The 19629-nt window shown below is 32.8% G+C and overlaps 1 protein-coding gene across 3 annotated transcripts in view; it reads left to right on the top strand.

The window, feature by feature from the left end:
- Nucleotides 1–19629, top strand: part of LOC105473267 (leucine rich repeats and IQ motif containing 1) — a 239268-nt gene that overhangs the window by 135491 nt on the left and 84148 nt on the right. For all 3 annotated transcript variants that reach the window (XM_071071347.1, XM_071071349.1, XM_071071348.1), the window contains exons 19-23: nucleotides 1221–1310; nucleotides 1967–2088; nucleotides 2634–2729; nucleotides 2978–3060; nucleotides 10171–10272. In XM_071071347.1, coding sequence (XP_070927448.1) covers nucleotides 1221–1310; nucleotides 1967–2088; nucleotides 2634–2729; nucleotides 2978–3060; nucleotides 10171–10272 — 493 coding nt within the window. The remainder of the gene's footprint in view (nucleotides 1–1220; nucleotides 1311–1966; nucleotides 2089–2633; nucleotides 2730–2977; nucleotides 3061–10170; nucleotides 10273–19629) is intronic.

Raw genomic sequence — 19629 nt, 5'->3', positions numbered from 1 at the left:
TAGTAACCATGTTATGCAAAAGAGCTCTTGAATTTATTCCTCTCATAAAACCAACAAATAGCAATTCTTCAACCAAATATATATTAAACCATATATAACTGTAGAAATGTAACAGTTGATCTGTCTAGCAACTGAGTAGAGGCACACTATTTACATAACATTCAAATGGTGTGAGTTGAGTAGGTATCCTAAGACTAAATTTTATTAAGTGAAATTCTGTCATTGCACTACCTTCCTATAGTCAGTATGTTCTAGGCCTGCCTTACCAATGGTCTTTCAAAAGGCAGTCAAGACACACTGCAATTGTGTAAATGAAAAATTGCATTTACATCCCCTCAGAATAAATTATTCTAGTTTTAAATCATAAAATATTTGATTATTTTAGAACCTTTTTAAAAAATTGGTATTCTAAGTATGTTTTTTTTCCCAAAAATAAAATACAGAAACACAGAAATTACTTCTAAGCCATATTATATATTCAATCAAGTAAAAATCAGATAATTACATCCTAAATTATACAACACTAATATAATTAGCAGGTTCCATTGTAGAAAGATATAATAAATTTGGAAATTCCATAAAATGAAGAAAAATGTTTTAAGGTAAAGAGAGAGGGAGTTTAAAATAGGGATTTCCAAATTTGGGCTTAAATTTTTATTTTTGTTATTTGAATAGTTGAATTAGAGAATAAAAATCAGGGACTATGTTCCTTGTATGGTTTTAATCATTGCCACAAAGTATGTTTTTTTACTCTATTCAGAAACTTTGTGAAATTTAAAAAAAAAATTAAGAAAAAGCTGGTTTATAGACTGTTTATAGAAAAATTGATACTAACATATTAAAATACTATAAATTTTCAATAGTGATGTCTGTACTGTAAAGAGCTAAAAAAATGACTTTACTCAGATCCATCTAGATTTGTCTCAGGGTCACAGTTATAAACAGTTAAATACACCGAAGAGTCTGCACCTCATTTTTTAGAGCATTCAAATATTAAGTTTTCACTTTATGCAAAACTTAGAGATGAAAAGTCTTATCCCATTTTTAGCATGTTTTCATTAAACAGATGAATATCATCTCACAATAGTACATAGAAAATTTCCTATAAATAAAAATTCTGATATACTTTGTCAACATTTGTAGTCTATAAGATAATTTAAAAGAAACATTGTAAAAGTTATGTAAGCTAAATTACATACATTTTTATATTATTTGTGCAGGCTGCCTTAGAAGAAGAATGGCAAGCATCAGATTCCACCCGCTTCCCTTCACAAACACTGCTTCTTTCAAACCAGCTGCACTGGCCAAAGGTAACATGTCATGGAAACTTCTGAGTCCTCGATCTTTGCTCGTTTCTAAAGGTTATGCTATGTTGCAGTGATTAATAATACAATTTATTGACTTGAAAAACATAATTACTTTTAGAAGCCTCTGACTTCCTCCTCATCCCCAGATGTAATTTTTCATGTAGCTTTTCTTTCATTTGCTGCTTTTTTTCTTTATTTTGGATTTCTTTCAACACTTTATTTCACAGTAGCAAAAGAAAAAAAATGATATGCTTCAGCTGCATATTTGGCAGTAGACTAAAATCACTAGTTGACAGCACTTTAAAAATACAAAAATATGCATTAAGAGGGCAACAGCTGAAGATTTTCAGTCAGAGGTCAATGGACTGTAATATCTGTTATTTATTTGATAATCTTTGAAGTTTTAGTTTTCTGAGATTTTTTAAGATCTTTACAATCAATCATTTTCTATATGAGAGCTATCCCAAAAAGCATAGTTTCCACCACTACAACAAAGGACATGTATAATATATTCCATAAATTTCATTTTATTATAACTTTTAATTTTATAATGAGTTTCCCTTAGGAGGCTATTTGGTAATATGCACGTAAAGTAATACAAAATAAGTGCTAGGATTTTAAAATTTACTTAACACTTACTTACTTTTTTTTATGAAAAGATTCCTGGAAACTTAAAATGGGATGATACTTCATTTAATTTACCAAGTAATCCAGCTCAAGCATGGTTATGTAATGACAAAGAAAATTTGTCTTCTTCAGAACACACACAATTTAGTGGCAGGTAAGCTGAACTACTGTTTTAGAGAATCAATCTGTGAATAACAACAGTATTACGTATCTTACAAAAGTAGTACAATTATAAAACTAGATGTGAATGTACTTGTTTAGAAAATGGAACATTTAGTACTAAAAACATCATGGTCATGAAGATTTTTCAGTGTAAGCAAAATGAATGAAGTAGATACATTAAAGCAACTACAAAATGTATATGTCAGAGAAATAATGTAATTATTGTAAACAAGTGGATCTTTAAATACTGCTATATTAGTATTAATTAATTAATTAATCTGCTATAGGTACAGATAATAATTAGACTAAAAATTCCAGTGCTGCATTACTTTTGACAAAGAGATTAAAATATGCTTCAAGTAATTGAAATGTAAACATTTTAAATTAATGGCAGACTTTTATTGCCTTTCAAGATAATGTTTTTTGCTAACTTAGATTTTGTTTCCAAGTTTGAGACAACATAAACAGCTTGTAGTTTTAAAAAGTGCTGATGTACTTACGTTGATTCAGTTAAAAGTGGTTTTTTTCTATTGCCAGATCAGAAAATAGAACTTCTTCCTGGACACCTGAATCAAAGACCAGTAGAAAGAGTTTGCTAAAATCTGAAAAAGAAAAAAGAATTTCAGAAGAATGGTATGTAGTCAATTTGACGCTAATAAATTAAAAAATTGAGAGACTGCTAAATGTCCAAGACAGATACTTTTCAAGATTTTAAGAATACTTACATCAGTTTTTAAGAAACTATCCATCTGATTAATTTAGTTTCTTAAATGGGAATTCACATTTATTTTAGTATGCTATACTGCATGTCTATATGTATATGCATATCTAAATATGATCCGGATATTTATTTTACTTTATTATATTTAATCTTTTAATAGGGGATTTAAGGACATTTCTACTGCTCAGCAAATGTTGAAGAGGGCACAGAAAATGAAATCAAAGAAACTAAAGAAAAAAATAGGTGAGTAGTTAGTGCTCTTTGAATAATAACTGTGTATGCAAAATAGAAGATAATTCCTTTAAAATATATTTTATAAATTATGTTTAATAAGAAAGTAATGAATTCACAGATGACTATCTCTAAGATAATTACTCCAAAAAAATAAACTTAAGAGAAAATTATGCTATACCATTGAATGACTTATACTCTTAAACACTATTTTTACTTTTTTCACCTCTTTCTTATATACTTTGCTATTGATTGTTCTATCTATTGTGTACTCAGAATTATAAGTTGTTTTAAAACAGGTTCATTTTGGGAAACGTTGACTCTATAAAGAGTATCTGCTTCACTCCTTATTCTTTTGTGTGCTTTTACATTGCTTGATTATTCAATAAATTATACAAATTTATCAGTTCCGTGGATTTTAGCTATAAAGACTTCATTCACAACTTGGAATCTTGGAAAAGCAAAGTTTATATATTTTATGATTTTGTAGGACTTGGGAAATGTTTTAAAGCATATTTTATTCTATCCCACTTATGAATACTCTTTAAATCATTTGTTTTTCTTTGAATACCTCTAATTATTTTAGTATAATTACTTAATACATGGAGTCAGAGAAGAAATATCAGGATCTTATATGTTTAATTAAAACTATTTAAAATAATTGCATATAACTTTTTATTTATAACTAAATATTTACTCATTTAAATATAAGAACATGGTTATTTGTATTGGTTTTGCATTTCTTTTGTACATCAGTTTTTTTTTAAGTTCTTATTGTTAGTAAGAAGTTTCCATAAAAGACCTGTTACTCATGAGCAGTGCAATAAATGTACACTTTTCCTATAGATCTAGCTTATGGAATCATATGAAAAAGTATTTCATAAAACTATTTTTATCTTTTTCTATTAATTATATTTTAATTATAATTCAGTACATTCTAAGACCCAGATATAAATATAAAATTTTAAAACAAGTAAATATTGCAAAAGTGCTTTTGATTTTCAAGGAATAACTGATATTTATTCGCGCATCACTTCACTTACTAGCCATTGATAAATTACTCGTGATTTATTTTTGTATTCAGAAGTGTTCAACTTGTGTATCTTATTGTTATATTATTCGTATCTTAATCTTTTACCTTTTTGTGATAACTTATTTTTATTGAGTAGTAATTTTTCCAGATTTAAAACATTAACATTTCAAGCAATTTTAAAGAAAATACAAACACTGAGCTTTTTAATTTGTTTGTACCTCCCACACTCTCATTTTGTAAACTCCTATTAAGTTCATCAGGCTTCTCTGAACTGAATGCTATGTGGTGGTTTACCCAGTGAAATAGTAACTACAAACTCTTAACGATACTGAGGCTGTCAGTTCTCTCGATATTGAATCTAGTAGTGTAAATCAGGTAGTTTGATAAACTCTATTATTGCTTTGATCATCTTCAGCAGTATCAGAAACATTCTTTAAACAACATTTTGAGAATAATAACAATTTCTGAAACTCCTGGGGCAAGTTCAAATATCAGAGGTGGCTTAAGAACTGATTCAGCCAATATTCAATAAATAATTATGACATAGCTGTATTCAAGGAATTTTGCTAGGCCCACTTTTAAAAGTATTTGTAGCTTTTACAATAAATAGCCTCCAGTAGTGAAAGTAGAGGAAAAGCTTAGCTTGTCAGACTTGCCATACGATTCTGTCTTTGGAAAATATACAGGTCTTTCTTGCCAACTCTTTTAATTGAGGGTTGGGGGAGAGAACATTTTTGATAAAGCAGCATAGCAAGTGTTTTAGCAAAGAATTCAGCAAGGAATATATGCTAGTACATAAAAATCATTGTTTTAATGGCCATGACTAGAGATAATTATCAGGCAAAAATTAAACCTTTTTTTATCAGTCACAAGGGGGCATGGCAGGGTAACAAATGAAAGAGGATAACCAGACGTCCAACTTAATGACCACGTCTTTAACTTAACATTTTGGGTTAGGTTAAAATCCTAAATGGCAATTGTATAATATTTATGGAGATTATTACTCTAATAACATGATTATAATCCAAATTGCACTCTTATTACTGTGTAAGGTTTTGTATCTCTATGTATCACTTTTGTTTTGCTTTTTTAAATCAATATATTAATGAAACTAAACATTTTGTTTAAAACATGAATGCTGAAATGTAAAATTTACTGATAAGTTTTATATTCTCCTCACTTTTTTTCATTCTATTCTTTGTTCACAACAGATATACAGATTAGAAACATTAAAGGGAGGATTAATAGTGAAAAGGTTGAAAAAGAAAATCTGAGAGATTTTTTTCTAATTATCACATTTTGTCTATCTTCTGTTCAGTTGATGATGTAGCACTTATTTCATTTTGTATCTGTGAATAAATTATTTAAGATTCTGTGCCTCAGGTTTTCTTCTTATAGAACAAAAAATGTTTAATACTTTTTCCAGTTTTATAATTAAATCGATCTGTGATATACCATTAACTTACTTGCATATGTCTCAAATAATGACCATAATTTAAAATTTTTACTCACTAATGAGCTAAAACAATGTTTTAAATGTCTAAATTTGGTTAAACACTTAAAGATTTACTAGTAATTTTTATATATACTTGGAGATAGACAACTTGCCAACTTGAAATTTTTAAGCCACTAGAGGGCAACATCGTCTATAAAACTGCTGTGACACTAACTAGATCTATTGGGGTGGTGAGCATGGCAGGAGGGGTGTCAGAGAATAGGAATAATTATTGTAATAAATTATGTCAGAATAGGAACAATTAATGTAATAAATTATGTCCTAGTAATCCTCAAGGAAATGGAGCATAATTGCATGAAGTATGGTAGCTTTAGTTCAAATTTCTGCCACAGAAAACCTTAGAGCACTCAGTAGCAAGCACTTCATATTTTCTGTTTGTATTTTATACGTATTTTTATCAGTTAAGGGATATGAGTCAAAATATTTTATTTATTTAAGATTATTTAATTTAAGAAAATTAAAATACAGCAAAAAGCAGCGGGTCAATTAATTTAAGAAAGTAGAATGTAATGGAATCAGTTGCAGAGAGAGGGAAGAATACTTACGAGGAGGCTCATTAATGAAGAGGCAAGAAACGAGGAAAGATGTGGTATGGACAGCTACTAGGGGAGACTTAGTATTGATGACTTCTATTGGTATAAGTGAGGCCATCTGATTAAAACCGGAGGAGGTTGGATAAGGAAGAGGAGGAATTGATTGGAAGCCACAGGGCAAAATCTAAAATTGTGAGGAGCTGTCATCACTTATACAGTTTATGTTTGGGTTATGGTGGTTGTTTTTCCTAGTGAGTAATTGCTTTTAAACTCTTGATTGGCATAAGCTTGAACCAATAATGACTGGTCTTGTGTTTCTGGGCTTTTTGTTTGTTTGTTTGTTTGTTTTTACTGTTGCTTCACGCACAGAAGCAGTTTCAGAATTTGGTGATCTGTGTTGAAATTTAGCAGATATCCAGGGAAGTTTAGAATTCAGTCATGCAGTGAAGAAGATCCTGTGTAAGGTGAGAGTTACTGGTTTATTGAAAACATGCAGGATCAATAATCTCACAGTACTGAGTGTAATTGGTAGCAAGACTGAGATGAGGTGGATGCAGAAAAGGAGTGGGTGTTTGGTTTTGATGTGGAGCACTCCTCAGAGTGCTCAGAGAGAATGGGGTCTGAGTATAGGGATTTTGGTGGAGAGTAGCTGGTAAGAGGTTTAAGGAACACAGGACGAATAAGTAACATGGATTTTTCTGCCAGGAGTTAAGCTAGCATTAAAAAAGACTAATGTTTTTCATGTCAAGTAAGCAATTCATGGGCTATAGCAAAACAATCAGGTTGCAGAATGATAATAAATGTAACTAAAGAATGTTAAGGGGGAGGGACCAACAGGGAATAGTATAGACAAAATTCCACCAAAATGAAGTTTATTCAAGATTTATTTTGTTTACCACATTAATTTCCAGAAAGATTTTACAAGAATTTTGATCAGATGTTACTGTGTTATGCTCTCAACAACAAAAAATTAATAATAAAATTAATCTGAATATTAAGATCCTTGAGGGCTGAAACACCCTTGACATCTCAGACCTACTACCACCATGCCTAGCACCTGGTAGATATTCAATGAATGTCAATTGACTCAAAAAAAACTAGATAAAAGTCACTAATATACATTTTACAATATGTGTGTGCATTTTAGTCATGTAAATATATGCTTATATTTGGGCAAGTTTAAATTAGTAAATAGTACTCCTTATAAGATGATGAAATATTGCTAGTTATTCAAGCTTATTTTACAGCACTGCTATATTTGGCACCTGCAAAAAATGAGTAATAATAACCAGATATGTATGTAAGAAGAAAAATACTAAAATAAAACTGAGATAAATTAGAATTATAGAAATTAAAAGTTATTGTACAAGAAATTCAATAATATGGATACTCTAATGCTTAACTAAAATTATATTATTTTAATGAAAAATAAACTGTTAAGTATAGAGACACATGCATAATAGGGACATGATTACTTACCTAGGGGTTTCTTGAAACAGTTTTGAACATCAATTTAATACCTATTTACCCAACACTGGGCAAGTCATTGCTGGGAGATACAAAGATTACGTTTAAAAGGCAACATAGATCTGCTGTTGATTATCACAGAGGGGTAGACTTAAGTGTATAAAACTGACTTTATAATGAATAAAAACGTGTCACAGGCTATAATGTTTACAATTGCCTTTTTTTTTTTAACTGGGTTGTGTTTTTATTTATTTATTCATTTTTTTATTGAGATAAGAATACTGTCTTATTACCAGTGGTATTTTCAGGGACTATCAAAATCAAGTGATTTTTTTTTTCTATCTAAAAGTACTATGTTTCTTATTTCTTTTTTTTTAAAATTTATTTATTATTATTATACTTTAAGTTGTAGGGTACATGTGCATAACGTGCAGGTTTGTTACATATGTATACTTGTGCCATGTTGGTGTGCTGCACCCATCAACTTGTCATTTACATCAGGTATAACTCCAAATGCAATTCCTCCCCCCTCCCCCCTCCCCATGATAGGCCCCTGTGTGTGATGTTCCCCTTCCTGAGTCCAAGTGATCTCATTGTTCAGTTCCCACCTATGAGTGAGAACATGCGGTGTTTGGTTTTCTGTTCTTGTGATAGTTTGCTAAGAATGATGGTTTCCAGCTGCATCCATGTCCCTACAAAGGACACAAACTCATCCTTTTTGATGGCTGCATAGTATTCCATGGTGTATATGTGCCACATTTTCTTAATCCAATCTGTCACTGATGGACATTTGGGTTGGTTCCAAGTCTTTGCTATTGTGAATAGTGCTGCAATAAACATACGTGTGCATGTGTCTTTATAGCAGCATAATTTATAATCCTTTGGGTATATACCCAGTAATGGGATGGCTGGGTCATATGGTACATTATTTCTTATAATTATCCCTTTGCAATTTGAATTAATTCAAGATTAAATCCATTTATGCTGAGGCAATCAGAATGTTTTAAAACAAAAAGATATTGATAATGTAGCACTCTTTATTGCTCTTGGGGAATAAAATTATTTTGAGTAAATTGAGCTAGATAACCTTTCTAAATATTTTATACATATTAAATTATTTGACCTTGATAACAGTATGAGGAAAGTATGGTTGTTTTATTATTTGGCTGAGAAAATGCCAAAGAACTTATAAAATATCCATAGCTTCTGTTCAGTGCACTGTGTTGAATTAAATGGAGCCAATTATGGTTCTATGTATTTTTATATATTGCAGTACATTTTAAGAAGAATGTAAATTTTTTTCTAAGAATATAAACTGGAAATATTTCATTGTTTATGTCGTAATCATGTCTATTAGCTGTTATTTGTTGAGAACCTACACTAATGTGTGCATGGGACTTGATGTTTTACACAAATGACCTCATTAATTTGTACAGTACTACTACTACTTCAAAGACAATATTATTTCTGTTGGACAGAGGAAGAGACAGAAAGTGAGAACAGTTTTTCCAGAATCATACAACCGGTAAAAGTTGGAACTGGGATCTAACCCAGGTCTGCTGAATTGTGATGTTGTCAGAAAATACATACATCAAATAAAAAGGCAAGAAGAGCAAGAGAGTAGAGAGATGGTTATAAGATACCAAACAGTTTGTAAGCCCATGGTAACGTCTTTCCTCATTGACTAATGATTCTTTCACATGTCATTTTTTTGTCAATGACTTAGACGATATATAATACTTATTTTATGAAATATATAAACACAGATTTTTATTATTCTTACTGATAGTTCATATTGAATTAATAAGAAACATTTAATAACTATAACACCTGAGATTACATATATTAATACTTATGAAATGTACCTAAACATTGTCCGACATTTTCCCTAATGTTGAGAAATACAATCATTGTGAAAATGTAAATCATACTTAGTAAAGACGAATTATTACTGGAAGACTAATGGAAATTGTCAGGTTGCTCATGCTGGAGAACAGCTATGCAAATACTATTTATTTTTTCTACTTTAGCATTTAATTAAAATATGTAATTTGGTATTTACAATGTTAAAAATCTTGTTTCTTAATTTAATATATCATGTATAGTCTACATTCACAATCTGTTTTTTGTAATATAATAGATCTTGAATATTCTTGGCTTTGAATATAAGGGGAAAATTTATACATCTTTGTTATCTGAAAATACATTAGGGAAAAAGAGAAACCACTATTTTAGGTGTTAAATTAATGAAATAACCTTTCCTACCTGTTTCTTATTCCGTTAGTTGTCTTGCTTCCATCTTTTATATCCCAGCTCCCCATACTTTAGATGGAAAAGTAGAGTATTTCTGTTATTTAAGTATTGGCTATCTTTTTAATCGGATAACCAATAATATGTACATAGTTGACTACCTTTCCATGTTATGAAGCTTAATATAACATCATCATCAATTTCATAGAGCTTTGTAGAGTGGATATTATTTTTTTAATACCACCATATAAGAAATATGTGGCCATTTAGAGAAGGCATTAACCAAAGATGAACTTTGCTCCCTTCCTGCTCATTTTGTCTAGATTCCACTGTGCGTCTATCCTTATTCAAAAACAATGAAAATAAAGTGTCTGTTCCAAAATCATCAAAGAAAGTACAGCCCAGAAGAGATGGTTACTTTGAAGGTATGGCTTAATAACAGATACATGGAGTGGTATAAAGATAAAGAAAGATTAAAAGAATTGTATTTACAATAAATTTTTATTTCTTAATGAATCATAAAGTATATATAAAAAGAATTATGGATAACATATACTTGAATAACTCAAAATATGGCTCTTAAAGCTGAAGTGCTAATTTAGTGTGCTGAAATAGTGATATAGTAACTGAAAATTTATATCAATATTTACATAAATTTTAATTTTTAAAATTTATATATAAACATTTTATAATGCTGTATCATCAGTGACATTAATGTTATTTAAATTTTACGGTGACAGATATATTAACTTGTATCAGTGGAAGTGATCACATGTTGAAATGATATTCTGTTTACTGCCAACTTACATAAATTGTATTAAGACCTATAGATTATACTCAGGAATTTAAAATATTTTACAATATTTGAAGTTTGCCCAACTCACTGTTGGGTGAAGGATTTGCACATCTAGGCAGTGATAGTTCTGATTATATCTCTGGTGTCAATATTCAGAACAAATATGAACTTAAATTATTAAACAGAAATATTCAAATGTAATAAAGCAGCAAGCATGATGCAAAACAGTGCAGCAAACATGACTTAAAATGTTTGCCATCTGCTTTCCTTTTAATACTAATGTTTTTTAGTTTTTATACTAAAATTTATGCTAAATTTTAGTATAAAAATTTATACTATAGTATAAAAAATTTATAGTATAGTATAAAAATAATATAAAATTATACTAAATTTTTAGTATAAATTTTTATTTAATTTTACATTTTCATTTTAGTATATTTTTTCATAATTTAACCTGTATTTGGATAGCAATTTTAATAGAAAAGGAGAATCATATTTTAATGAAAAGGACCTATGAACATTTTCAATATTTTGTCTTCTATAAGATTTAAATAAATCTTAAAATTTAGGCATCTTCATAGCACGATTGAAAATGTAAACAATTTGATTTACATTTCTATTTTGCAATGTCTCAAACTAAAGAAAAGTTTGGTAACCCCCAAATTTATACCATCCTAGAAATGCCTACTGAAGTATGTAGGGGTAGAAGTCATGGAGTCTAGAATTTTCCTTAAAGTAGATAGCAATAGTCCAGGCGCGGTGGCTCACACCTGTAATCCCAGCACTTTGGGAGGTCGAGGGGGGCGGATCACGAGGTCAGGAGATTGAGACCATCTTGGCTAACACGGTGAAACCCGGTCTCTACTAAAAATACAAAAAAATTAGCCGGTGGGTGCCTGTAGTCCCAGCTACTCGGGAGGCTGAGGCAGGGGAATGGCACGAACCTGGGAGGCGGAACTTGCAGTGAGCCAAGATCCAGCCACTGCACTCCAGCCTGGGTGACAGAGTGAGACTCCCTCTCAAACAACAGCAAAAAAAATTAGATAGTAATAAAACCATATATAGAAAGATAAATAAAGCAAGTATGGGAAATTATTGAAATTGTTGGACAAATAGATGATGATAGTATGTAGGGGTTTCCTTTCCATTCTTCTTTTATATTAAATATTTTCCATAGTAAAACATTTAAAAATTTTGGTGCCCATTATCCATGTCAAAACACAATATTATTTCAACAAATATTTTTTTTTCTTTTTTTTTTTTTTTTTTTGAGACGGAGTCTCGCTCTGCCGCCCAGGCTGGAGTGCAGTGGCCGGATCTCAGCTCACTGCAAGCTCCGCCTCCCGGGTTTACGCCATTCTCCTGCCTCAGCCTCCCGAGTAGTTGGGACTACAGGCGCCCGCCACCGCGCCCGGCTAGTTTTTTGTATTTTTTTAGTAGAGACGGGGTTTCACCATGTTAGCCAGGATGGTCTCGATCTCCTGACCTCGTGATCCGCCCGTCTCGGCCTCCCAAAGTGCTGGGATTACAGGCTTGAGCCACCGCGCCCGGCCTCAACAAATATTTATGGATTAATATTTTAATAGAATTAAAATATGTTCCCAATTTAAAATAAGGCTGGGGTTTTAATCAGAGTGTATTTCATTGTTACAGTCTTAACTCTACTATTTCAGTCTTTTTTGAAAAAATGTAGAAATTCTGCTAAAATCAGTAACAATTCTATAGATATTGTTTGTTAAATAGGAATGTCGTTACATTAGAAAAGAAATGCCTAGGAAGAAAGATGAGCAGGATGTTTTTGTCCTTTAATTTAACATATATCTCAGACTCATAAAGAGAAATCTATCCTAATAGGTTCTCTTGCATTCTATCTTGTTCTATTAAATGTGAAGCTACATTACCATCTAGAATAGTATAATATGTATGTATGATATGTTTATTGAATTGTGTACTGGTATAAAATATGCTAGAAATAGTTCAAAGGAGTGATAAAGTCAAAGTGGCCTATAGAATATAAAACATTTCCACGTAAGCTTTATGATGTGATGTTCTATGATTTTATTTTCTTTCCCCCATGTGAATTCTGTTTAGTTTGCTTTATTTTGGAACCAAGTAAAGTACATTTGGCATATCATTAATTTCACTGAATGAGTTTTATGTATTTACCAGATTTTCTAATGTACTATAGGTTTTGTTGTTGTTGTTTGTTTAGGAATAGGCTTGGCAAAAACAGTTTTATATGGAAGATTTTTGTTAACAGTTAACATGTTTATTCTTGTCCCTTTTTTAAGGGGAAAAGAGTGAGGAAAAGTGAGGCAAAATCATTTGTTCATTGCTGGCCAAGTTGAACCCCATGTTGTCTTTAACTGCTACTCTGGAATTACTCACTTCAGAGAATCACAGATATTTCCTGATGCCACGGAGTGCAGCTTCCAATGAAATATCCCAACTAACCCCTACTGCCCAGTAGAGGGTGCCTCCTAATCCAATTTTTTTAAGATACAACTGTCTTATGATAAAATGCACCCCTTTTAAAAGTACAAAACAATGAACTCTTCTATATTTACAGTTACATAATTATCACCAAATCTGATTTTAGAACATTGGAAGATCTTTTATTCCCTAAGAAAAAAAAATCAAATAAAATTAGTGATTGGGCATCTGATGCCCCCCAGAAAAGTGAGGAAGATCAAAATTAAATTTTGCTGTAGGTTCGTATTTAATAATTCCATGTGGAACAGTATCTCAGCACAATGGTATGCCAGCACTGTCTTATAATTTCCTCGGTTTTGTTGAAATTGGATCATACTGTAGAATTGCTTAACTATTGCTTTCCAAAATCCACATTTATTTTAGTAACACTGTATAAATTAAAAAAAAAAAACTAAATTACTTTCTATCTCCACTCTGCAATATTCACTATATGGGGTTTCCATGATTTTTCTTACAAATTTGATTTTTATTGTGGCTTTTTCTGAACATCCCCAGCAAAATCATTAGTAGCAAGAAAGCATGGTAGATATATCTCTGTTGGTCTATGATTAAAAGTATGCTTAAATTCAAGGAATAGTTGATAGTAAACATCAAATTATATTAAAATATAAGATAAAATACTATATCATTTTAACAGTCCACATTTTACAGGATGTCCTTCTATTTTTTCTATATTCATAAAATGTTGACCATTTTTGTCCAGCTACCAGATTTAGATATTTAACCTAATCAAGTCTGAGGAGCCTTTGACCACTCCTGTCCCCAGAGTCACCTCATTTATGTGCCATGTTCCTATGAGACAAGTCTGAGAGCCTGAACTCTTTGAAGATTTAACATTGGCTTATTTTATTTATTTGTTTATTTATATTTATTTTGAATCAGATACCTGTCTTTGTTTACCTTTGTTATCAACCTGTAATACCTACTTGGGCTTCAATATCCTGTATTGTCTTAGAACTCAAAACCATTTGTTGGTTATTGCCTTGAAGATCTCCAGCCAAGTTTCTTTCTTTCTTTCTTTCTTTTTTTCTGTTTTAATTGTTTAGTTTGGACCTCTGACATCATTTATATTCATCACTTGCATAAGAGCAAGCATAGCTTAATGGACATTAGTGTAGATTCTGGAGTTAGTCCAACACAGTTTGAAGCTTGACTTTATCGTTTATTAGCTGTGTGACCTTGGGGAGGTTATTTAACTTCTCTGCTTCTCATTATTTTTCATCTATGAAATTAGAGGCGACCAATACTTAGGCATGGGGAGTATTGTGAGAAGATTTTATTTGTGAGAAGCTTGGAACACACCATCTAAGTACATATTAAGTGCTCAAAATATAATCATTAGCAATAGTCATTTTAAAAGTATGCCATTCCTTGTTGTCCTTGTTTACAATTAGTTGTCTTTATTCCATTTATCATTAAGTACTGTGCTGAGAGTTTTACTTACGTTCTCTGATTGAATACTTTCAGAAACTTTGAGAAAGGTATTATTATGATAACCTAATATTAAATATCAAATCTATTAGATTCTTAGTAAAGAGTGACCATTTTAAAAATAATTCCAACTTTTATTTTAGATTCAGGGGTAACATGGGCAGTTTTGTTAAGCTGGTATATTGTGTGTGACACTAAGGTTTGGGTTACAAATGATCCCATCACCCAAGTAAAGAGCATAGTAACAAACAGGTAGTTTTTCAGCCCTTGCTTTCCTCCCTCTCTCCCCACTCTAGCAGCTTCCGCGGTCTATTGTTTCCATCTTGGCATACATGTGTACCCAATGTTTAGCTCCCACTTACAAGTGAGAATATGCAGTATTTGGTTTTCTGTTCCTGCGTTAATTGGCTTAAGATAATGGCCTCCATGTTGCTGGAAAGGACATGATTTCATACTTTTTAATTAATTAATTTGTTTATTTATTTATTGAGATGGAGTCTTGCTCTGTCACGCAGGCTCTAGTGTAGTGACGCTATCTCGGCTCACTGCAACCTCTGCCTCCCGGGTTCAAGCAATTCTCCTGCCTCATCCTCCCGAGTAGCTGGCATTACAGGCGCACGCCACCACGCCTGCCTTATTTATTTCATATTTGAGTAGAGACGAGGTTTCACCGTGTTGCCCAGGTTGGTCTCAAACTCCTGAGCTCAGGCAATCCGCCTGCCTTGGCTTCCCAAAGTGCTAGGATTACAGGTGTGAGCCACGGCGCCCGGCCAATTTGATACATTTTTATGGCTTCATAGTATTCTGTGATGTATGTATTCCACATTTTCTTTATCCAATCCACTGTTGATGGGCACCCAGGTTGATTTCATGTCTTTGCTATTGTGACTAGTGCTGCGATGTACATACAAGTGCATGTCTTTTTGGTAGAATGATTTGTTTTCCTTTGGGTATATACCCAGTAATAGGATCGCTGTGTCGAATGGTAGTTCTGTTTTCAGTTCTTTGAGAAATCTCCCACATTTTGAATCACGTTTTGATTTTCCAATATATGAGAACCTCCCTACACAGCCTGTATTTTTGCTTCATTATTCCTATTTTTATTTATACATAAATTAAGTCACTTTCCTGCCCTCATCTACTGAAACTTCTAAATTTGCTACTTCTAAAGTCAATGCCAAATTCGGACTTCTGGCTTTGGTCAGGGAAGGAAATCAGGCAAGCCAGGAAAAAAATTTAGTCTTGCCCAACAACCTCCTCAGGAATGCAGGTTTAGTCTTAGCTCCTCCATTGCCTAGGACAATTATACTTGATTTCAAGTCAGGTTTTCTTAATTCCCGGTCTGCTGCTGTCATCACTAACATGCTTCCTATTTGTTCTTTTATAAAATAGAAGACTTGCAGATAACTCATGGTTTTATAAACATATATTCAAATATTGAATGTATTAAGAAATTCTATAATTTTTACTAAAATTCTATAATTTTTACTCCAGAGCATTTCTTTTGTGATGCTTTTTACTTTAGAATTATAAACATTTTCTCCTCCTGACTTCTCCTTTTTAATGCCAGCTTAGAGAACAGTTTATATTGTGTAGATTGCTTTAAAGTAGGTCTTGTATTTCCCTAGCTGTATATAGTACTTGCTAGTAGTGCCAATGACTAAGTATTAAGAGATGGCAGCATAAATGCCACAGGGCATATGCAGGCAACAAAATACCTGAAGGCATCTCCGTAAGAAGAGATGCTCATAATTTTATTCCACTGAGCAAGATTCAATAATTAGTCAAAATTATCATGGATACAAAGATCAATAAAATGTAATTTATCAGTATGTCAGTCTCCAACAAACATTACATTTTGAATTACTGTTTTCCTACTAAGTTTTGAGCTCCATGTATTTCTTTTATACCCCTAGCCCTTAGCACGGTGCCTAATGTATAATGGATGCTTAATAAATGTTTTTTGATGAATAAATGAAAAATACAAATGACCCTGGCATTAAACAGTTTTAAAATAGATGGAGTTGCAATATGCTTATATACTGTTTTTTAACATGCAGTTTTCTTTACCAAATTGGACTCATTGTTCTATGCAATCCAGAAAAATCTCTTCGTTTGGCTAATTTGTATTATCTCAGGCATTTAATTTTTTAGGAAGACTTTTCTGATTCTAGTTTAGAACACCACTCACTGTGTTTCTATAATATCCTGAATAAACTTTTGTATGCCATACGTATTATTAGTCAGGGTTCTCTAGAGGAACAGAACTAATAGGATAGATGTATATATAAAGGGAATTTATTAAAAAGTATTGACTAACACGATCACAAAGTGAAGCCCCACAATAGGCCGTCTGCAAGCTGAGGAGCAAGGAAGCCAGCCTGAGTCTCAAAACTTCAAAAGTAGGGAAGCCAACAGTGCAGTCTTCAGTCTTTTACTGAAGGCCCAAGTGCCCCTTGCAAACCACTGGTGTAAGTCCAAGAGTCCAAAAGCTGAAGAACTTGGAGCCCAATGATCTAGGGCAGGAGACATCCAGCACGGGAGAAAAATGAAGGCTGGAAGACTTAGCAAGTCTCTCTTCCATCTTTTCCTGCCTACTTAATACAAGCCAAGCTGGCAGCTGATTAGATGGTGCCCACCCAGGTTGAAGGTGGGCCTGCCTTTCCCTGTTTACTGACTCAAATGTTAATCTCCTTTGGCAACACCCTCACAGACACAACCAGGAACAATACTTTGCATTCTTCTATCCAATCAAGTTGAAACTCAGTATTAACCATCACAAGTCCATCCCTTCTCAACTTGAACCCATTCACATCTCCTGACATCACATGTAATCTTCAAATAAAGACAATAATAAGGGCATAATAATGCCTAACCTAACGCAGCTAGCATTCATACAATCAGAAGTGCACTAATCCTTAACCTAAATGCTATTACATAACGTTAACAACACTTAAATCCTGACGTGAAGTCATTAAATTTTATGGCACATGATAAAGGAAAAAAAAGGAAATAAAATGAAGATATTTTCTTAGTACAAGTGTATACATGAACAAACGTGTTCTTAATAAAATAAGAAGAAAATACTCTTGACAATCACAGTCCTACTTCTAATACCCATCCCATTGCCTTCAGCAAGCACCTCAGCAGGTCATGGTTTTTCACCTGGAGGAGTGACCCAAACCTTCATTCCTGAAGGTGCTTGGCCATTTGTAGTCCTGGCTGAAGTGGGTTCCTGTAGTTTCCTATTGACCTTAATCACAGGGCATGGTAATACTAAGGGCCACCCTAAGGGATCTCCTGTCCCACGCATTCCCACGCATACTCTTCCTTACCTCCATCATAAAATAGTAGACTTCATCTTGATAGTCTGGGCCAATCACCCCATCCAACACTGCAAATGCCTTGTTAGCCTGTTGACTTAGAGGTAGGAGGAGCCCAAAATAGCCAGGTGGCAATATTAACTTCCAGTTTAATGAAATCATTGTTGTATCTCCTGGTGGCAGCATTCCTCCCTTTGGACCTAAGACCTCTAGGCCAACAGAATATAATGTCATAGGAACAGGAAGCAAAAATTTTGCTAGTGGGTCACTAGGGGTGATGGTGAGTGGTGCCACTTCTACTTCCGCCCCTTAATTCCCGGACCTGTGAATCCTGGCTATGGGAGGAACAGTACCACATGTTGGACACTGATTCAGGGCATACACAGCCTTCTGGAGAACTTTGCCCCTGGCCTGCAAAGTATTGTCACCTATTTTGTATTGTAATTGTGACTTTGAAAGGCCATTCCACCATTCTATCAATGGAGCTGCTTCAGGACGATGGGGAATATGGTAAGACCAGTGAATTCCATGAGGATGAGCCCACTGCCACACTTCTTTAACTATAAAGTGTGTGTCTTGGTCAGAGGCAATACTGTGATGAATACCATGGCAACAACACGTCATCAGTAGGGTAAAATTAACCTGTCTCTCAACACCACTCACTATATTTCAATAGTATCCTGAGGAAATTATTATATACCATATAATATAATAGCCTCCTTAGTGTTGCTTATCATTTATCATTTGTACAAGGCACTGTTCTAAGTACTTTTTCTCTACTAATTAATGACATTCTCACAAGCAACTTTTGAGATAGAAGACAAAACTTCATTCCTTTTGGAAAAGATAGTGTCAGTAGAAATCTGCCTGCATTTGCAAGGAATAAAGGATAAAGTAGCAAAATCTTTTAATCTGATTTTTGCATGATTTTTTTTTTAGTAGGGAGAGAGGAACATGGAGAAAGAGTCAGTAACAAAACTAAATAAAATTGAAATGTAAGTTGGAAGTCCTTAGATAATTGAAGATCAGGAGCTATGTTTTTATTTTTTTAATGTAATATGATAGCTCTTGATATAATTAAGTATCTAAAATCTTTTCATGGCCCCCTGTTGTCCTTGGAATGAAAGCTGGGCTTGATATTAATTATCATGGCCTACGGGGCTATAATTGTCAAGCCCTCTTTCTTTTCCTCAAGTATGATAAGCACTTCATTATTTTGTAGCTTTTGTATTTCATCCTCTTTCTGCCTAAACAGTACCCTTAGCATTTTACACAAATGGCTGTCTTATTGTTTAGTTTCACATTTATCCAGTGTGAGAACCTGTCCCTGTAACACTATTTCACGTAGCCCTTTCCTCTCTTACCAGCTCCTCTCTCTCATAACACCTGTCATTTTGTGGCATTTATTTGCTATTGTCTCATTCATTAATTTAAACTGCTTACTTACTTATATATTGTGGCTCCAGCAATAGTATGGAAGGAGAGCCATGTCAGGATGATTTATTCTTATATCCTCAGCACTTAGAGCAGTGCTAGTAGAATGTTGGCTCTCAATAAATATATGATTAAGAAAGAAAGTAAATGTATATGACATCTTATAATTAAAACTTCCTAAATATATTCTAGGCAGTATCACACCATTTAGTAATATAAGATTTGAAATAAATTTCAATTTTCCACAGAAAAAAATCTGATTAGAGAATTTGGTCCACTGAAGCATAAAACAAACTATAACTTTA

This window comes from Macaca nemestrina, chromosome 10 (assembly GCF_043159975.1).
Source record: "Macaca nemestrina isolate mMacNem1 chromosome 10, mMacNem.hap1, whole genome shotgun sequence".
Lineage (NCBI taxonomy): Eukaryota > Metazoa > Chordata > Mammalia > Primates > Cercopithecidae > Macaca > Macaca nemestrina.
Note: the sequence above shows the minus strand (reverse complement) of the source record. Positions and strands in the feature narration are given on the sequence as shown.